Source organism: Nannospalax galili, unplaced genomic scaffold (assembly GCF_000622305.1).
Source record: "Nannospalax galili isolate Female #2095 unplaced genomic scaffold, S.galili_v1.0 scaffold43, whole genome shotgun sequence".
Taxonomy (NCBI): Eukaryota; Metazoa; Chordata; class Mammalia; order Rodentia; family Spalacidae; genus Nannospalax; species Nannospalax galili.
In genome coordinates this window covers 6,028,651-6,048,138 of record NW_008353342.1, presented here as the reverse complement: position 1 = coordinate 6,048,138, position 19,488 = coordinate 6,028,651, and the positions used below count along the sequence as shown (strand labels likewise).

The 19,488-nt window shown below is 39.5% G+C and overlaps 1 protein-coding gene across 2 annotated transcripts in view; it reads left to right on the top strand.

Moving 5' to 3' along the window:
• Mpp7 (membrane palmitoylated protein 7) overlaps nucleotides 1–19,488 on the top strand; it is a 256,471-nt gene that overhangs the window by 168,665 nt on the left and 68,318 nt on the right. For both annotated transcript variants that reach the window (XM_008850556.2, XM_008850555.2), the window contains exons 5-7: nucleotides 6,829–6,906; nucleotides 9,729–9,809; nucleotides 18,742–18,873. In XM_008850556.2, the coding sequence (XP_008848778.1) occupies nucleotides 6,829–6,906; nucleotides 9,729–9,809; nucleotides 18,742–18,873 (291 nt within the window). The remainder of the gene's footprint in view (nucleotides 1–6,828; nucleotides 6,907–9,728; nucleotides 9,810–18,741; nucleotides 18,874–19,488) is intronic.

The window sequence follows — 19,488 nt, the reverse complement described above, 5'->3', positions numbered from 1 at the left end:
AGACTACATAACAAGAAACAGTGCCAGACAGGAGAAACCTTCCTTTGAGTTGTTGGCCAGGGTAATCCAAGAGACTTCCAAAATTACACAAGCTATCGCTATAGTTCTTGATTGCCTCCCAGAACTGGATGTTAAGACCCTATTGCTAAAGACAGGACATACTTTGGACATAGAATTTGGAGCAATGGAGCTAGAACTGATGGAGGGAAATCACCTCCCCTGAAGGCTAGCTCTTTTAGCTTTGAAGAGCACCACGAACATCAGTCAATGTTCTCCTGTTCTTCAAGGCCTAAAAAATCACATCAGTGACCAGCAAACGTCATTGGTACAATAGTGGCTCTGTTATCTTGGGGGTAATCAACAGCTACCTAATTGGACTTAACGCCCACTCAGTGGGAAAAAACTCATGTATGGTTCTGTAAACATACCCAAGTATACATAGCTGGAGAGGTCATAGATCTTAGAGAAAACACTGAGACTTTCACATCTGTAGACAAATATAATTTCTTACTATTTGCAAAATATGGATCCTTAAATTTATAGACAACTATCCCAGTCACCACCCAACAAAGAAGCTTCTTTTTCAAGAGACAGATAATTGCAGAGTTCCACAACTGGTCACATACAGAGATTGTCTGTAAATTGCCTAAGGCATCTAGGATGCAACTTCTACAGCTAAGGCTCACGGAACATAGAACAAGGGATGAAGAGAACACAATGCATCTTTCAACTCTCATCAGTGAAGCTTCCTCATGCAACGGAGGGCCAGGAATGCAAAAGGTCACAAATGATCAAAACACAGAGAATAAGAGTCTGCAGAGTGTGGGTCCTTGGACAGAACCTATTGTGTTAAAATCTACCCACCCAGGGCTCAGGGACCATTGTGGAAGAGGGGCGGAAAGATTATAAGAGCCAGGGAAGAGATGCATGACCATAGGGAATAATCCTGCAGGCGCCTGGGACCCATCTCATATAAACCTACAGCAATGGTGTCAGCACGCACAAGACACATGCAAACTTAAGCAGGCAAAAACCCAGCACAGAACTATCAGCAGGCCCTAGTCTTAGTTGAAGAATTATTGGCAACTGATTACTGCTGGGTGAGGAAGAGCTGATCTTCTTAATGGGAAGGACTCTAGAGAGACTACTAGATCCCAATGAGTGAACTTGCACTGAGGAACATATGGGGTCACTACCTTTACATGTAGCTGTGATGACATGAAAAGCAGCTTGGGGAGGGCAGGATTATGTCAGCTACACCCCAGGTCACAGTCATTAAAGGAAGTCGGGGCAAGAACTGAAGTGGAAGCCGTGGTGGAGTGCTGCTCACTCCTGTTCTTGCTCAGCTCCCTTCCTTGTGCTGCACAGTGGGCTGGACCCTTCTACATCAATTATTAATCAAGACAATCTCTCACAGACAGAACCACAGGCCAATCTGATCTGGAAATTCCCTCTTCCTAGGTGACTCTAGATTTTGTGACGTTGACCTTAAAAATTAATCAGCATGCTAATAAATATAGCATTGAATGCCTAGACCCAATGTAGACTCTACCGAATAGCAAGTATTGGTCTTTAGAATATTGATGTGAAAATTCTAAAGAAAATACTTAAAAGACTCATACAGCAATATTTGCTCAAAAGGCATTTAGTGAAATTGAATGTTCATTCTTTGAATTATTCTTGATAAATGTATGATGCATGGGAAGTGATTTCACATGATAGTATAGGTTTACAACAAGATGAAATTATACTAGATCTCATTAAAGAAAGGATCAGAATAAGCTTGTGAAGTCCCATCAGTTTGTTGGAGGTATTGTATTGGCCAGTAACATTACCCAAACACAGAGTTGTTGGCAGCATCAGATTTGAAAGGGGAACATGCAGTTAGCTCTGGTGCTTTGCCCTGTGGTTTTTCTGAATGTGGAGGTATAAGCTTTCTTTATTGTTCCTTTTTTCCCTCTCAACCCTTGACTTTTTCCTTTGGAAGAAAGATATTATTAATTTCTCTCTCTCTCTCTCTCTCTCTCTCTCTCCCTCCCTCCCTCTCCCTCTCCCTCCCTCTCCCTCTCCCTCTCTCTCCCTCTCTCCTTTTTTTGCCTTTAAAGAGCATTATTACTTTAAAAAAAATCAAAAAGAAAAAACGATCCCACACAGCCCAATATATAATTTCTATCTCTTTATTCTTGGAGAATCTCATAGAATGTATGTGATCACATTTACCCTCCTAGATCCAATCCCATTTCCCTCCACTCTCCAACTTTGTGTCCTCTTTTTTTTTAATAATCAGAATTCCCCTGCTTCCTCAATCCAAGTTTTAAATAAATAAAGTAGCCTAGCCAGGCCGAGAAGAGGCTACCTGCAGCCACAGTGCTTGGGAGACTAAAGCAGGAAGGCAGACCTGAGGCCCGTCTGCACTACAGAGTGAGACCTTATCTCAGAAACAAAATGATGCAAACACCAATAACGAAAGACAGGAAAGAAGTTTTGTGTGCACAGGCATGTGCTGGCGTTGGCACAACAGGAGAGGTACCAAACAGCTGTTTTCAGCATTGGTTATTTTTCTTATAGCTAGAAACCAGCTGTAAAGATTATAGGTTTGGTTTGTTTACTCTAGCTCTGAAGACAGCGTTGGTCAGATGACTCTCTCCATTGTTGAACTTGTTAATGACTTCACCTGGACACTTACACAGCTCCATATATAGTTTTATTATTGTAGCTTAATTTTTAAAAGTTCTACATGTATAACTAAAGTCAGATTCCTGGCACCCCCCCCCTTTTTTTTTTAAGATGGTCAGAGTGGTAGTCAAGCTGGCCCCTAAATTCCTATGTAGCTGAGAACGAGCTTGAACTTCTGATTCTCCTAAGTGCTGGAATTATAGGTGTGCACCAGCATGCCGTTTTATGCAGTGCTGTGGATGAAACCCATGGCCTTGTGCATGCTAAGCAAGCACTCTACCACCTGCGCTATACCTCCAGCCCAAAATGATATTTTTAATGAGTTTTTGTAACTCCGACTCCAGGGGATCTGGTGCCCTATTCTGCTCTTGCGGGCACCTACACTCACACATGCACACACACGTGCACATGTGCACAAACACACACACAAATACATATAATTAAAAATTAATAGAGCACATGTAAGTGTATTTAGAAATTCCCTTTTTTAAAAAAGCACATTTAAAATTGCACCTTGTTTCAGGATCTTACTTTGGAGTATGTCTTTCTATCATACAAAATTAGTTTACTAAGCCTCTCCTTCCTCTTTTCTTCAGATATCTTCATCCTTAACCCCTTTCTTCCCTCAGCAACTTCTCTTCCAGCTGCTCAAGAGAGAACAGTGAAGTGCCCAGGTTTCCTGCATGGTATTTAGTTAAAATAAGTGAAACTTACCAGTTTGCCTATTTGTATTACTTACTAATGGATACTAGCTTGCTTTTTGATGACTAAACTACCTTTTTGGTTATGTATACAATTGTCTCTTGTGGTCTAAAATATTCCTACCTAGGAAAATTTGTCAAAATATAGCAGAGTGAAATTTTCAGGGAGATAAAGGTAAATTATAGCATGTATGGTATAAAGTTAAGCCATGTTCTCCCCTAGGAAAGCTATTAGCTTGAGAGGAAACTGAATACTCAGTTCCTCAAGTGCACTAACCAGTTAGGTGTCAATAGCCACATGTGGTAATGGCTGGTTCCTGCAGCTCTCACACTCCAGAGCCAGAGTAGTCTAGCATCTGGGATTAAACAGTCTTGAATGACAGAGATAGGTATAACCTGTTAATTGCATTAGAATTATAAGATCATTTTCTTCCCTGGGTCTCATAAATATTAATAAAATGAAAATTTCTATCAGTATATTTAGAAATATAGTAAACAGCTCAAAATTATTTAGAATTTAGAAAAAAACCTTTAGCCAATGTCTTGCTCTGTAGTTGAGGCTGGCCTCCAATTCATGGTCCTTCCTCCTCAGCCTCCTAAGAGGTGGGATTATAGGCATGTGCCACCGTGCCTGGCTTTAGAAGTCAGTTTTTACTTTCTTATCAACTTGATTTTAAAGTTCTGTGGTGACATAAATCATGTATCATCATGGGGTTGACAACATTTTGAAAATGTAGGAGAAATTTTTAAATTTTTGGACATTGTACAAAGGTCAGGGTAGGTAGTGGGTGTTGGGACTTTACCACATTGAGTATATAGAGAAGGTGATGGAGGAGACACGGTCTGCTTTCAAAGACATTCAGAAAAGCAGCCTGTGGAAAATGACCTTTGGAACTTGTGATTTCAGGTTCTAGTTCTGTTATTAGTAGAGCTCAGTTGGAAGCTATCAGAAAGAAAAGCTGGACGAAGAGTTGCTGCCATGATCTTCCAGTCTGGGAACCAACACTGACTTCCATCCTGTCCATCAGGTTCCTTCCAGCTCCTGCTTGCAGGTTACACTCATGCCCAGTGACTGAGGCTATTTAGGATCTCGGGAGACATGTTCATCTGAGAGTCAGGGAAATGGGTCACTAAGAGTGCTGCCTCAGAGATGATGGCTAGGATTTGAAAACCCAGCTCTGGCTCACATCTATGGGAGCATATTGAGTTATTTAATTCCTGTGTGTCTTTTTAATCTATAAAATGAAACAGTCATATGATGTTTCTTCATGTTCTTATCAGGGTCAAGAAATGAAAATACTACACTCATTAAAGACTCCATTCCTACATATTAGTTACTTATCTCAGTGCTGTGACAAAATATCTGACCGAAACAGTCTTAAGGAAGGAAGCGTTGATCCTGACTTGCGGTTTGAGGGTACAGTCCTTCATAGGGAAGGCATGGTGGCAGGACTGTGAGGTGCTGGTCATATGGGCCACAGTCAGAGAAGGAGAGGTGAACATGGGTGCTCAGTCTGCTTTTTCATTTTTTAGTTTGTATTCAGTCTAGGACCCAGGCAAGGGATGATACCACCCACCTTCCAGGTGGGTTGTCCTGCCTCAGTTAAATTCCTCTGGGAACATACTCAGAGACACACCCAGAGGTGTCCCTCCTATGGGATTCAAAATCCAATCAAATTGGCCTTGCAGATTAACCACTGTGTCTTGTTTACTGACCCCTGTTATGTAGGTGATATGGGCACATGGCAGATGCCTAATAAGTATAAGCTTCTGTTTGCTGTAGCAAGAAGCCGACATTCAGAAAACTCCACCATAGTAAAGATAGGTGAGTGTTAGAATAGTGGAAGTTTAGTATTTACTGGATATGACAAGGCAGACTGGTGGTGGTTATTTAAATAAAATCAGCATTTAGTATAGCTGAGTTTTGTTTCAAATCATGGTTTAATGGCTACATAAAATTATTTTTACAGCTTACATTCTTTAAAATTTGTTTATTACTCCAATGTGATAAATATTTAAACTTAAAGGTTCCAAGATTTCATATCAATATTTTGCCCTGCTTGATCTGGTAATGTTGTAATGGCCACAGTTTCCCTGATGCCCTTACACCTTCTGCACCAAGTGGCCAAAGAGGTTACAGGATCCTTTCTCAGCAGGAGCATCTGGCTAATCAAAATAAAGTCTGTCTTCCAGACATATACAGAGAGGATAGTAAAAGAAGATATTATGTAATACCTGTTAAAAACAGGAAATTGTGAGGTACAATTGTTTTTCATACACTGGAGGACAGTTTTCTTCAACGATAAATAGGAAGAGGCTAAAGTGATTTTTCAAGCATTAAAAAGTGTTAAGGTCGACCTGCAAGTGTGGCTAGCTACACATGTGTCCTGGTATTTTCTCCACTGCTGAACTAGACTCCAGAAGAGTTTATAAAGATTTTAAAAATTATTTTGATTGTGTGTATTAAATTAATTATGTAGGGGCTGGAGAGATGGTTCAGCAGTTAAGAGCACTGACCTTGCAGAAGACCCGGGTTCGAGTCCAATAAATAAATAAATGTAAATAATAAATAAAATATTTTAAAGTAATTATGTAGATCTGTGTGTGGGTATGTGCATGTGAGTGCTGGTGCTTATGGAGGCCAGAGGTGTTAGATTTCCCTGGAGCTGGAGTTGCAAGCATTTGTGAGCTGCCTGATGTGGGTACTGGGACTCGAACTCAGCTCCTTTGTAAGAGCAGTATGCATCCTTAATCACTGAGCCATTTCTCCAGCCCAGGTTATTTTTAAAAGGAACTCGGTTTGCCTAATGCATTAAATGCATTAAAATACGTTTTTGCTTGTGTTTCTTGGGTCATGATGATGGGAAATAAAAGACCAATTATTTTTATTATTAATATGATTTACTCGGTATACAATATGAGACACGATGTTATTTGACCTAAATAGTGAAACATGTCTATAGTTAGGAGAAATGCCTTTGTTTCTTTGAGATTTGAATTTGAGGATGACAGCAATTTGAAAAATAAAAAAGAACAGTAAGTCCTTGGAACAGCAGTCTGGGTCCTGCTTCTGCCCCTCCCTGCTCTGGCAAACATCCTGTCAGACTGGAGCTGCTGCCTATTGCTTTCCTTTGTGTGTAGTTTATATTTCAGTAGGAATAGAACTGATACTTGAAATTTTGAGGCAGCATAGTTTACAAATTGTGGATTTTCCTCAGGAGGAGAAACAAAAGTTTAGTGTTTCTGTGGGTTCTAGTTGATGAAGATGCATTTTCCATTTGACTCTTGGTAGAGGATGAATTACACACAGATCTGTGCCATCTTTAGATTTATCTGAACACATGACTTGAGAATGATCAAGAGATTGATTCTATTCACTGTTATAAAAGTCTGCAAGTGCCTGTGGTTGTTTGCCAGCAGGGGAACTCATACTGCTTTCATTTTCTTCCAGATTCATGAAAAACTCCACTACTATGAGAAGCAGAGCCCAGTGCCCATTCTGCATGATGCGGCAGCCCTGGCCGATGACGTAAGTGTGCCTTTCTGAGCTCAAAGGACATGTCTGCTGTAGACCTGACTGAGGCAGAACCCACCCCAGTGCAGACAGATGTATGTGACCCTCTGGGGGAAAACCAGAGGAAGCTGCAAATGTTTCCCAACCCCGGCCATCGCCACGCTCGGGCTGATACTGCATGGATTCCATTCACTCTCTTGTTCTAAAATTGGCCATGTACCTGTCATTGTATTATGCTGTGGTGATTAAATAATAGAAATTTGAGGCTTCAGATTCTATGGAGAGAGAAGCTGTCAGACCTTAGTGTTCTGTGAAACTCACAAGACAAGCAAAATGCTTTGGAGAAATAAAGACAAATGAGATGGTTATATTGCTGACAGTACTAAAAAATGACAGATAGTAGGGTAGGAGTGGGGCATATTAAATACATAAAAGGCAGGATTGTTTCTAAAATGGATTATGAAGTACAGTAAAGATTTATGGATATTAGACCATTCCAAATTACCTTTATAACCAAAAAAAAATTTTTTTGTAGCAGTTGGCATTGATGGAGTAGTTAATTTCCTGTCGCTATAATTTTATTTTAAGCCTGGGGAAGGGGACCTCACTTGCTGATTCCTACTGTTAACTTTCGAATGAATTGAGAGCACAGCTGAGTAGGCTGTGAGCACCCTGGACAAAGAGTGTGTTGACTGTGGGCTGGTGATTCTTCTAGCTTATTTGTTGCTTTTTGATTTTTCCCTAATGTAGCAAATCAACAATCTTCCAAAGCTGATCTTCTTCCATATATTTTATGTCCCAATGCATAACATAATGTTCATGTAATTAACACCCAAACCGTGTGCTGCTTAGTCCCCAGGTATTTCCCTTTGATCTTCATCTGTAGACATCAGTGTGTTTAATGCATATTTCATAAAGAAGTCTACCTGCACAGTATAGAACCCCAACTTTTGAATTAAAGGTGAATAAAGGTATAAATAGAGTTGAGTGAGTAAGCTGTAATTGAAAGCGCCTTAAAAACCAGTATTGACCCAGGCATGGTTGCATGAGCTTTTAATCTCTGCACTCAGGAAGAAGAGGCAGGTGGATCTCTGTGAGATCAAGGCCAGCCTGGTCTACATAGCAAGATCCAGGCCATCTGGGGCTACAGGGAGTCAGGGAGACCTTGGCTCAAATACCAAAAACCTCCAAACCAAACCAAACAAAAAAAACAGTATTAAAGCACTTAACGAAAGCTTTCGGAAGCATTTGTCGAAATCAGTGTACCTGAGCCCACTCAAAGCAAAATATGACAATTTTGCTCTTATTTAAGATTTCTTTTTCTTATTTTTGTTTGCGTGTATGTGTGTGCATATGCCATGTGTATGCAGATGCCCATGGAGGCCACAAGAGGGTGTCAGATCCCCTGGATCTGGAGCTATAGGTGGTTGTGAGCCCCTGATGTAGGTGCTGGGAACTGAACTTAGTCCTCTAGAAGAACAGCGGGTGCTCTTAATTACTGAGTCATCTCTCTACTTCCCAGTTTTGCTTTTTATTTTTTAAAATAAAAATCTATAGCAAGGTAACATTACTCTTAAGTAGAGATGTTTGTATAGATTAAAAAGTATGTAAAGAAATGTTACCTTGACAAAGTGAAAGCAGTTTTGTATTCTGGGCCATTGCCAGTGCCTTTCCATTTTTGCTTTTTGTGTATATTTTACCTCTTTTCTTACAGAAAATTCCTCTTCTAGAGATGAGAACCGTCAGTTCAGCATGGTGGAGACAGTGGGGGCAAATGGATGCTTCATGCAGTGTTTTAAGAAGAGATTGATTAAATGAATATATATTGAATTATACACTGTGTATTTCATAATTCTAATCTTTTTCCTGTTTGAATATTTCTTATAAAAATTATAAGTGGTCAGATGTGGTGGTGCATGCCATTAATTCCAGGACTGAGGAGGCAGAGGCAGGCAAATCTCTGAGTTTCGAGGCCAACGTGGTCTACATAGTGAGTTCCAGTTCAGCCAGGGCTATATAGTGAGACCCTATCTCAAAAAAAAAATTAAATATATGTATAAAATCTTTCTTACAGGCTAAAATTGATAAGAAATCTTGATAGGTACATCTCTTTTTATGTTTTCCATTATTTAAATTGATGAATGATAATGATATGTTTTTACAGGATATCATGTAGTATACTTGCACACACATTCATATTTCATAGGGATCACTCAAGATAATACCTCAAACCTATTTTTTTTTATAGTCAACATTTTTGGTACCAAAGTAGTTGTCAAATTATTACGGGTTTATGATGAACGTGGCTTATATGTTACAGACTTCCTAGACTCTGTAAGTAAACATAATGAATGCTTCAGGTCATTTACTCTATTAGGAATATTCTAGTTCTTTTTACCCCAGCTCTGAACAGCACAGCTACTGTGGGGTTCTGGAAATCCTGTGGATTTCACCACTTCATTCAGAGGCTGTCTTTTTAATTTTTTTGTACAGTGTCAAAGTTTGATCCAGTCCTTTTTACAAATGGTCCTTTGTCTGCATCTGGTGCAGAAGACTGTTCAGCCAGATGAAGTGCTGGGATTTGCCCTCCTGGCAGTAAATCAGAAGGTGATCTGGCTGATGTGATGACTCCAGTTGCACTCAGCCTGGGCTTGGATCTGGTCTACTGTGGAACTGGAAAGAAGAATGCTGATTGATGGTCTGTTTGATTTGATGCTGACTTCTTCTGTAGCACTGAGAAGTAATAGCTTTGAACAACACAGATCCTCAGTCCTGACAAGCTGAACCTCACAGTGCTCTGCAAACTGTTACTGATGTTGATGTAATCTCCCTTGCAGCTGGCTGAAGAGCTTCAGAACAAGCCACTAAGCAGTGAGATCAGAGAGCTCTTGAAACTGCTGTCAAAACCCAACGTGAAGGTGAGGACACGCAACGCCTGTAGTGAACGCCTTCTCCAAAGGCCATTATCGGGCCAGCAGATGGACACAAATGTGCATTCAAATACTGTATATTGTTCTAAAACCCCAACTCTTAGGGAAATTGACCTTTTTTAAAGATTCCAATGAGTAATAAACTGCAGATCTTTAATTGGAAGCTCTGAATCTGAGTTGGTAAATACAGTGTTGCTTCTGGGACATGTTTGTTTCCAGTGAAGTAGGAGTGAGACTAGAGTGTATGGCGATTTCATTGAGGGTTATTTCGCTTGGCCAGGTAATGGTATTTCAGTATATTTGATAGATAGGTTTTTTTTCCATAGGATGATTGCAGCATTTTCTTCCTCCTTCCCTTCCTAGCTCCTATTTCTTGTTCTTACCAACTCATGTTTCAAGATACCATTCCTTGTTACAGGGAGAGCAGTTTTCTAGGGTAAAATACTTGTAAAATACTAGTAGTCCAGACCTCATTTTTCTCATGTTCAGTTCTTCCTAATTTTATCACTTATTTTTCCTTCAAATATGATTTATCTAGAGGAGGCATTTCATACTCTTTCCTAAGTGCACAAAATCTGATTATGTAAAATCCTATAGTGTGTACATTTGGACTTGACACTTTTGAGGTTATATATGCATTACCTTCCCAAATTTCATAATTAAATGATGAATTATGATAATTACTGATAATCATTGAATATTGAATAAAATTTCTGCCAAGATACAAAACTTGGTTTTACCTTCCTGTAAATGACTTTTGGAAACATACTATACTTTGTCTTAAACTTACATTTATTAAAAGATAGTAATAAAATCAAGGTTGATGTAGAAGCATCCATAGACTATAATATCTAATCCCTAGCGTCGACCTATGAATGTATCACTGAAAAAAGACTATAAATGGCATTGTGAGGCTAATTGATTTGTAAAGTTTCAGGAAGTTAGATTTTAGTTCCAGAAGAAGAGTAAAATTGGAGTAGAGAGTCGCATGGTATTACAGACAGTGGGTGGGAAGTCAGGGACTCCAGGAAGGAGACTTGTAGCCAGGGGATGTTCTCAGGAAATGCTCTTCATTTGGTTTTCTACTGCCTATAAGAAATGAATATCAGCCACTCCATGGTGAGGTGAGGTGAGCTGCACGAAGCCTTGTAAGTTCCTTTCTGAGACAATTGTCTTGGTTCAAAAATAGCAAAACATTGAAAGCAATGTTTCAGACCAAAAACTGAAAAAGATTTTGCTATTCTAGCCAATAGTATTTGAAATGAAATTAGCTAATAATAAGGATATTAGTTTGGGTAGAAACTTGGTATTTGGCTCAAGAGTAAGGTATAAATTCAATGTCATTGTGAATATCCATTTGATAAAACTTTATAGTCACCGAACAATTTTAATTTCATCATGTGGAAAATATTTTAGATGGATAATTCTTTGTTTTTATATTTATATAGCAGTATGAGCAAAAAATGGATGAGAGGTTAGCATGAAAAATGTTAGTTTAAGAAATATGTGTGGAGAGTGAATTCCATGCCAGACATGGCCGTCTCACTCGGCTGGCAGCCTCCCTTGGGCTGGCCAGTCTTTAAAGAAAGTAACTTTCTTCCATTTTTGCCTTGATATTTGACACTGATTTCTTTGAAGTCATTTATATTTACTACCATCACTTGAATGTCACCGCTATAGACAATTCCTTTAAAAAGCTCATTTTTAAAATAAACTTTAGTTAGTTTCAGAATGTTATCAGTCAGTTCTGTTGTCCTGGGAAGCAAGATACAGTGGAGCATAATATCTGTCTGTGCGATTCTAATGCAATAATTTGAACATTTTTTAATTTTTAGAGGATAAAGAAAACTATTTAATTCTAGACTGTTATTGTTTTTTAATGATTTTTGTGTATTTCATTCAGAATATCTCATGTCAGCATACACAAGTCCCATGCAAACTCAGCAGACTGAGTAGACTGTTATTCTACTTCAAATATGTAACTCACAGTACTGAGGAGAGACCTGAGATGTACTTTCAAAGTAGTAAGAAGTAACAAGACATTTTCCCAGACATAGCCAAGTACACCAGCACTATAGGACCATATACATAGATTTCACTGATCTGTCACCTTTTTCTTTTTTAAGTATTACAGCTTTTCATTGGCAATTTGCAAATGTCACTAGAGACAGATCTTCATCCCTTCATTCTTAGATGTTAATTCCAGTGCCTGTTTTGTGCCTGGCATTCTGGGTTCAATTTAAGATCTATTAGATTAACAAAGGTGGTAGGAGAGATCCCCACTTAAGCAAAGGACACAGCAGTGATGTGGAGCCTGATGGGATGACGGAAATGCAAATTTGGGTTGGAGGCAGTGGGCAGAGAAAGCTACGGAGGAAGTGGCTTATGGGTAGAGACCTGATGGGTGAATGTGAGGTCGACAGAAGCGGCAGAGATGCTGGTGATGGGTTGAGGTGGGATGTGAGGAATACATGCTTTAGGTAAAGTGAACACTACAAAGAAAAGCTTGTAAAGCTCGAGGATGCAAAATAAGATCCAAGTGACCAGACAGGCTGTGCAGGAGGTGAGGCAAGAACTTGGAGCCAGGCTTGCCCAGCATGGTTTCAGCTCAGTGTTGTTTTTAGTAGTCTTTCTTTCACTTCAGTGGCCATTCTGTTCAAAAGATAAATAGACACAGAAGGACACACAGAAACATATATCCTTAAAAGAACAGTTTTTAAAAATCATGAATGAAGTTAGGAGGAGTACTTTATGTAAATCATTCTAATATTTATCCTTAGTAAGAGAGATTTATTATTTTGACTTGTTTGCCACTGTCTCCAGTGCTACACTAACAATGTGAAGAGTTTAAGTAACTTAGTGAAAATTATGCAGCATTTGGAGGCTTTTTTCTGTCTCTGTCACTCTGTCTTGGTCTCTCCCCCCTCCCCTCCTTCCCTCCCCTCTCTCTCTGTACTCAGTTCTGTGAGGTCAGAGAATAACCTCAGGGAGTCCAGTCTCATCGTTTGCTGCTGTGTACACCAGGCTCGCTGATGCACCAGTTGTGGGAATTCCCCTGACTTGGCCTCCCTTCTCACCATAGGAATGCTAAGATCACAGACACTTGCTGATCTCTCTAATTTGCATAGGTTTGGGGATCTGAACTCAAGCTTGCACAGCAAGCACTTTTTCCCCTAAGCCATTTTCCCAGCTTCATTGTAGTCTCTTTTTCAATCTGTTCATACAATTAAACTTTTTATTCTTATTCTTTAATTCATAATAGCCTAAGATTGTAACCTGTTCGTTTTATCCTTTAGCAGTCTTTTACTTCTGGAGTTCGCTAACCTTTTTTTCATATAACCCCTTGAGTCTTTAATAATTAGGAAATGATTTGTTATTCTGTAGTATTAACCTTACTTGAGAACTATCAAATATTTTAAAGATTATGCCAGTGTTATCTGGTTAGTGAACACATGTATATTACCATTTTGTAAAGGACATATACTCTTGGGAAAGCAATGAAATAGAAAAGAGACAGCAGATCTGAGAAGGGGAAGGTCGTGTATAGCAAGATTCTTGGTACAGTGAGGTGTGGGCAGAACAATGCTGTTGACTTGTGTATAAACACTGATGGAGAGATGCTGTTTCTAGGGGAGAAAAGGCCATCATTAAGAACCACCCCTAGATACCAAACTGCACCAGCAAAGGCAGATTAGCCTGTGTGGCTCATCATTCTGGTGCTCATTTTGGTAAAATATGAAGTGATGATGTCTCTAAAACATGGTATTATAATTTAAGATGTCAGGGGAAATTTGGTAGATTTCTTTTAAAAAGCAATAATATCAAAAAAGATTTGTTTCAGCTTTCTGGAGCATTCACTTACCAGAAATTACTCATTGCCTGAGCCTTCAAGATGGATGAGCCTTCCTTAAAATATGCAGGAGGAGACGCTAAGCTTCCTTATGGAAGGATAAATCAGTGTTCCCCATTCTGATGAACAGGCACTTAATTCTGTGCACCTGACAGTGTCCAGAGCATGGAGTTGACTCCAGGGGGTCCACTACTGAGGCTTGTGAGCCTGGTGAGGTTCAGACCTGGTGTTCAATTTCCTGCAGATGCTTCCAGCAACAGGTAAACCCATCAGTAGTGATTGGTTACAGCACATGAAAACAGAATTTTCAGTTCAGTTTTGCCTTTTGAAAGGAAAAAATCTATATATTGGATAATAAAGCCACCCTGGTTAAAACAGGAAAATGGAATGCAAAATGACTCTTCATTGCCCAAAGTTTGAAATGTTGTTAACCAAGAATTTTTTTTTAAAACAAAGCTCTTAAACATGATAAACTTGGAACCTATAAAATTATTTTGGAATCCAGACATGGAAATGAATCCAAAGCTAAGAAGAAAAGGTGGACAGCTGGTATTCTTAAATATTGCCTGTGATGTTGCAGCTATCTATATTGCTTTATTTAAAAATATTTTCATCAGCCATCTGTTGTTCTCAACGTGTGGGAGATGGTTGACATGGATAGTGTAATTTCATTGTTGGGATCCTTCAGTTGATGATTAATTAAAAACTCTCCATCTCATTGAAAAGTCTTCTTTGTTAAGAGACTTTTGCTGAGTATAGAATGTAGATTGACAGTACTTTTTTCAGGTATTTTAAAGGTGTTGCAGTGTTGTCTCATAGCTTATTTTATGTCAGATGGATGTCACTGTAACCTTCACTCTTTCATGTGCAATGCACTGATTTCTGTTTTGGGTGCGTGGTTTTAGGATTTTTCTCACAGGCTGTGAGGAACTTTACTTAATGCTTCTTGTGTTTAGGTACTTGAGCTTCTTGAACATGTAAGTTTATATTTTTTTTGCTAAATTTGGAATATTTTTTGCCATTTTTGTCTACTTCAGAGTAATTACTCATTGTGTTACTTTTCTGTTGCTGTGATAAAGCTCCATGACCAAGTCAGGTATAGAGGGAAGAGTTTATTTGACCTACAGTTCCAGAGGGATGAGTCCATCGTAGTGTAGGAAGCATGCCAGCAGGAGGTGCCTGAAGCAGAAAGCTGAGTACGCACGTCCTCAAGCAGGCACAGGAAGCAGGGAGCAAAACTGGAAATCTGGCAAGGCTTAAGAACTCTCAGAGCCTGCCCCCAGTGACATGCTTCCGTCAGCATCACCTTCCCCAAACAGTACCAGGAACTGGGAGCCAAGTGTCCAAATACTTAGAGCCAATGGGGACACTCATTCAAACTACATACTCATGTTAGGCTATTTAAAGACCCATAGTTGCCCATTTACTTCATTCATATGTATTGTCTTTGTGCTTCATTTGGATAGTTTAGATTGCTTTGTCTGCTAATTTACTTTTCTTCTGCAGTGGCTAATCTATTTAACCTCATTTTTAGTGTATATTTTAATTTCGTGTTGTATTTTTATCCTCAGAAGTTTGATCTGAATCTTTTGAACTATGTATTTAATATATCATGTTGTCTTCTAACACTTTTTGCATATTTAGAATATAGTTGCTATATAATAGTAGCTTAAATTAATTTTGTGTGAGTGTGTGTGGTATGTGTAATGTGTGTGTGAGTGTGGGAGTGCACATGCCATGACTCACCTATAGAGGTCAGTAGACAACTTTCAGCAGTTGGTTTCCACCATCCATATTGTTTTGAGGCAGTGTCTCTCTTGCTTCTGATGACTGACTGTGTACACCAGCCTAGCAGGCCCAGAAGCTTCTGGGTGAGTCTCCTGTCATCACCTCCCATCTGCCATAGGAATGCTATGATTACAGATACTACCTTATCTAGCTTTTTTATGTGGGCTCTAGGGTTCTAAATTCGGGTCATTAAGCTTGCTCAGTAAGCACTTTCACCCACTGAGCCATCTCCTTGGCCCCCAGCTATAACTTCTAATATCCCTGACTAACAAGTGTGTGATTTTAGGATTTGCTTTTATCTAATCACATCTCTGTATAATTTCAGAATTTTGGGCTATTACCTTTTTTTCTCCTTACAAACACGTTTTCTGCTTTCTCTGGCATGCCTCGTAATCTTTGATGGACTGCCAGTTATCGTGGGCTTTCCTTTGATGCTGAATATTTTAGTATTCTTAAAGACAATATTCTTGATCCTTTTTTTTTTTTTGGTCATACTGTTAAGTTTCTTGGAAGCATTTTGGCCCTCAGAGGCTTACTTTTAAATTTTGTTCAATTAGCACATAGAAGCTTGTTTGTTTGTTTTTCACAATACTGGGCAACATCTGTCCCCTCTGAGGATTTCTCTTCACATTGAGACCAGGAGCTGCCCTTGCCCTGTGCAAGCGTCTGGGATTGTTACAGTAAGAAATTAATCTGTTTCCTCTTACTATATGAAATACTTGAACTGGTATTTATTTTTAAAAGAAGGTCAGAGTTGAACCAGTGAACCAGTGTCCAGTCTACAAAAAGGAGGGTCAACATAGAGGAAACATTTCCTCCATGCTTCCAAGCAAAGCCAGGCATGGGGCAACTGATTTTGTCATTAGGCAGTTTGTTAGACTATTCTGATACTGAGATTTCATTGAGGCAGCTTCTCTATCATGTCTAGAATGCAATTAACCAGCAGCAGGTGTCTTGTCCCTCTGACTCTTAGATTCTTTTCACCCCCTCTTCACGTATTTTTATGGCATTAAAATCTGGCTTTGCCTTGATTCTACGTGTGTGTGTCTTTAAATCAGCAGAAACCCACCTGGGTTGAATCAGTCCCTGAATTCCTGTATTTACTGATTCCTGGCATTAGCATGGCTCCTGAAAGGGCCTCCTTCTGCCTTTGGAGTGCAGTTAAACTTTCTGGAAATGAGCAAATAGTACTCTGCAGGAAGCTGAATTCCTTTTGGGTAAGTCACTTGAACCATTGTCATTTTAACTTTGCACTCACAGAGGGCAAGCATCAAACCCTGTCACAGCTTTGTGCACTGCTTTCTGGAGGGTTCAGTCACATTTGCTCTGGAGAACTGGTCTAGTTACAGGTCATATGCGACTCTTCAGTTTAACAGTGCTGCAGAGGATCTTAAGCTTGGCCCCTTCCCTTACTTATGTACTTTTTAGACATCTCAGACAGGGTTGCTCTTTCAATCAGCAAAAGTTTATTTTTGCCTATCTTAGACCAGACATGAGCTTAGGATATTACACAATACTTTCCATATGTGTTTTAGGGAATGGAAACTGAAAATTATTTTTTAAAGGAAAATGTCTGGTTGTAAAACATGTTTGTCCAAAGCCCAGGTAAGTAAGTTTAAAGAGGATTCCTTACCACGCAGAGTGAATTCTGAAAACTGATATAATATACATAACGGTATTGTGACAGACTAGATGATGGACTCTAACGTGTGGTGATCCTCTAATCGCTCTGCTACACAATGACAGTTTTCACAAAAAAAAAAAAAAAAAAAAAAAAGGTCAGAGTTTTAGAGCCTGAAAATCTAAAATTGCCCCCCAACACACATACTTTTTTTGCCTATGGTAAGGGCTCCTATGGAAGCCTAAGTAGAAAGGGAGCCAGCCCTGGGGGCTAAGTGTGCTGGTGACCTGGATTTATATCAACCCAGTCTTTCAAAAGCTAGGTTCTTTTCTAGGCTATTCATTTGTTCCAAGTATAATGCCCCTAACGCCTGCCCTAGCAGCCTCTGAGCAAGCCCATCTTTTAAAGAGTCCACCACTTCCACCACATTGGAAAGCAAGCCTCCAACACATGAGTTCTTGGTGGAATCTGACATTTTGAGACTCAATAATATGCTTTGGGGAGGCCGGAATTGTCTATAGTATTAGTGAAAAAATGACTCTGTCTATAAACATATTTATATCATTTCAATAAAAGGCAAGACCATCTGATTTGAAAGTGTAGAAGGCATAAAGCATAGGAAAAGGCATAAGTGGGGACTCTTGGAGTTTAGTTAATTTTGCAAAGTAGATAGGTGTTTTACTAACTGAACTATATCCTTAACTCAGAGGAAAAAATGCATATATTTTGAGACAGAGTCTTACCATGTAGCCCTGGATGATCTGGAATTACTTATATAGATCAAGCTGGCCTCTAACCAAAAGAGATCTGCCTGCTTCTGCCTCCAAAGTGTTAGGATTAAAGGCATAGAAAAAAATGTTTGTTTTTTTTTGTTTTTTGTTTTTTTTTTTTTTTTGGATGTTGGGCTGCATGCAGAGATAGCTCTGTAGGTAAAACACCTGTGTCATGTTAAGTGTGAAGACCAGAGTTTGGAGACCCAGAGCCCTCATAAAAGCCAGGAGGGTGTGACAGCCACCTGTAGCCTCATCAAAAGGAAGGTAGATGTGGCATCCCCAGAGCAATCTGGCTAAACAGACTAGCTGAAACAGCGATTTTCAGGTTCAGTGAAAGACTGCCTCGATCTATAATGTAGACAGAGATCAAGGAAGACACCTGATGTCAACTTTGGACCTTAACACTCACTCATGCACAAAAGTGTACACATATCCACATGTGTACCCATATATATGTGCAAACACACATACATGTGTACATAACCACATAAGCACAGTACAAGAAAGTCTTATTAAAGAAAAATATATATTATCTCAGGTTTCTTTTGGTTTATTGGCAATGTTTCAACAGCCTCATTTTCTCCTTCTAAAAGGAAGACCCTAGGCTTTGCCCTAACTGCTACCATATTGGGATAAACTAGAGAATATGCAGGGAAGAGGGAATTCGGTGCTAATTGTTGTCATTTGCCAGTGGTGCCCAGAGGTGGAGGTGCAGCTGAGTAGAGCTGCCTCCTGAAGTCTGTACTGCCTCCTAGTGCCTGAGCACAGGAGGCACTGTGCCTTCTCACCATCAGTATGCCAACATGGTAACACTATTTTGATTTTATTTATACATTGCTAGATTTGGGGCTTCATATCTGATTTTTTTATGAACCTTTGCTTTTACAGGCTTTGCTGTCTGTACATGATACTGTGGCTCAAAAGAATTACGATCCTGTATTGCCCCCTATGCCTGATGATATTGATGATGAGGAAGATTCCGTGAAAATAATCCGTCTGGTGAAGAACAGAGAACCCCTGGTGAGACCAGTCTGCCTTTTATCTTCAGATACGAGCAGATTTCATGGGGACCTTCGTCAGATGAGCTCAGAGCACTCACTCTTCTCTTTAAAAATGCTTCGTCTGAGTCCCCATGTGTGAAAATAAATGGGGCATTCACATCCAGACAGAGCATGACTTAGAACAATTAACATGAACCCAGTAAAATAATGGACATTCTATTTGGGGTTGATAGCAGTAACCTTGAAAATATAACCTACTTGCACTTTTTCAATTTTATGTTTATTTGTATGAGTGCTGTTTTGCCTTCGTGTAAGTGCACCCTGCATGCAATGCCCACGGGAGCCAGAAGAGGGCGAAAGATCCCCTGGAACTGGAGTTGCAATCAGTTGTTAGTGGCCATGTGGGTTCGTCTTCTGGAAGAGCAGCCACTGTTCTTAACTGCTGCGTCATCTCTGCAGCCCCAACCTACTGAGACATCTATAAGAGAAAATGTATTTGTTTGTTTATTTATTTATTCATTTGTTTTAGAGACAAGGTCTCCCTGGAACTCGCTGTATAGGCCAGGTTGGCTTCTGCCTCCCAAGTGCTGGGATTAAAGGCATACACCATTATGCCCAGCTATAAGAGAAAATT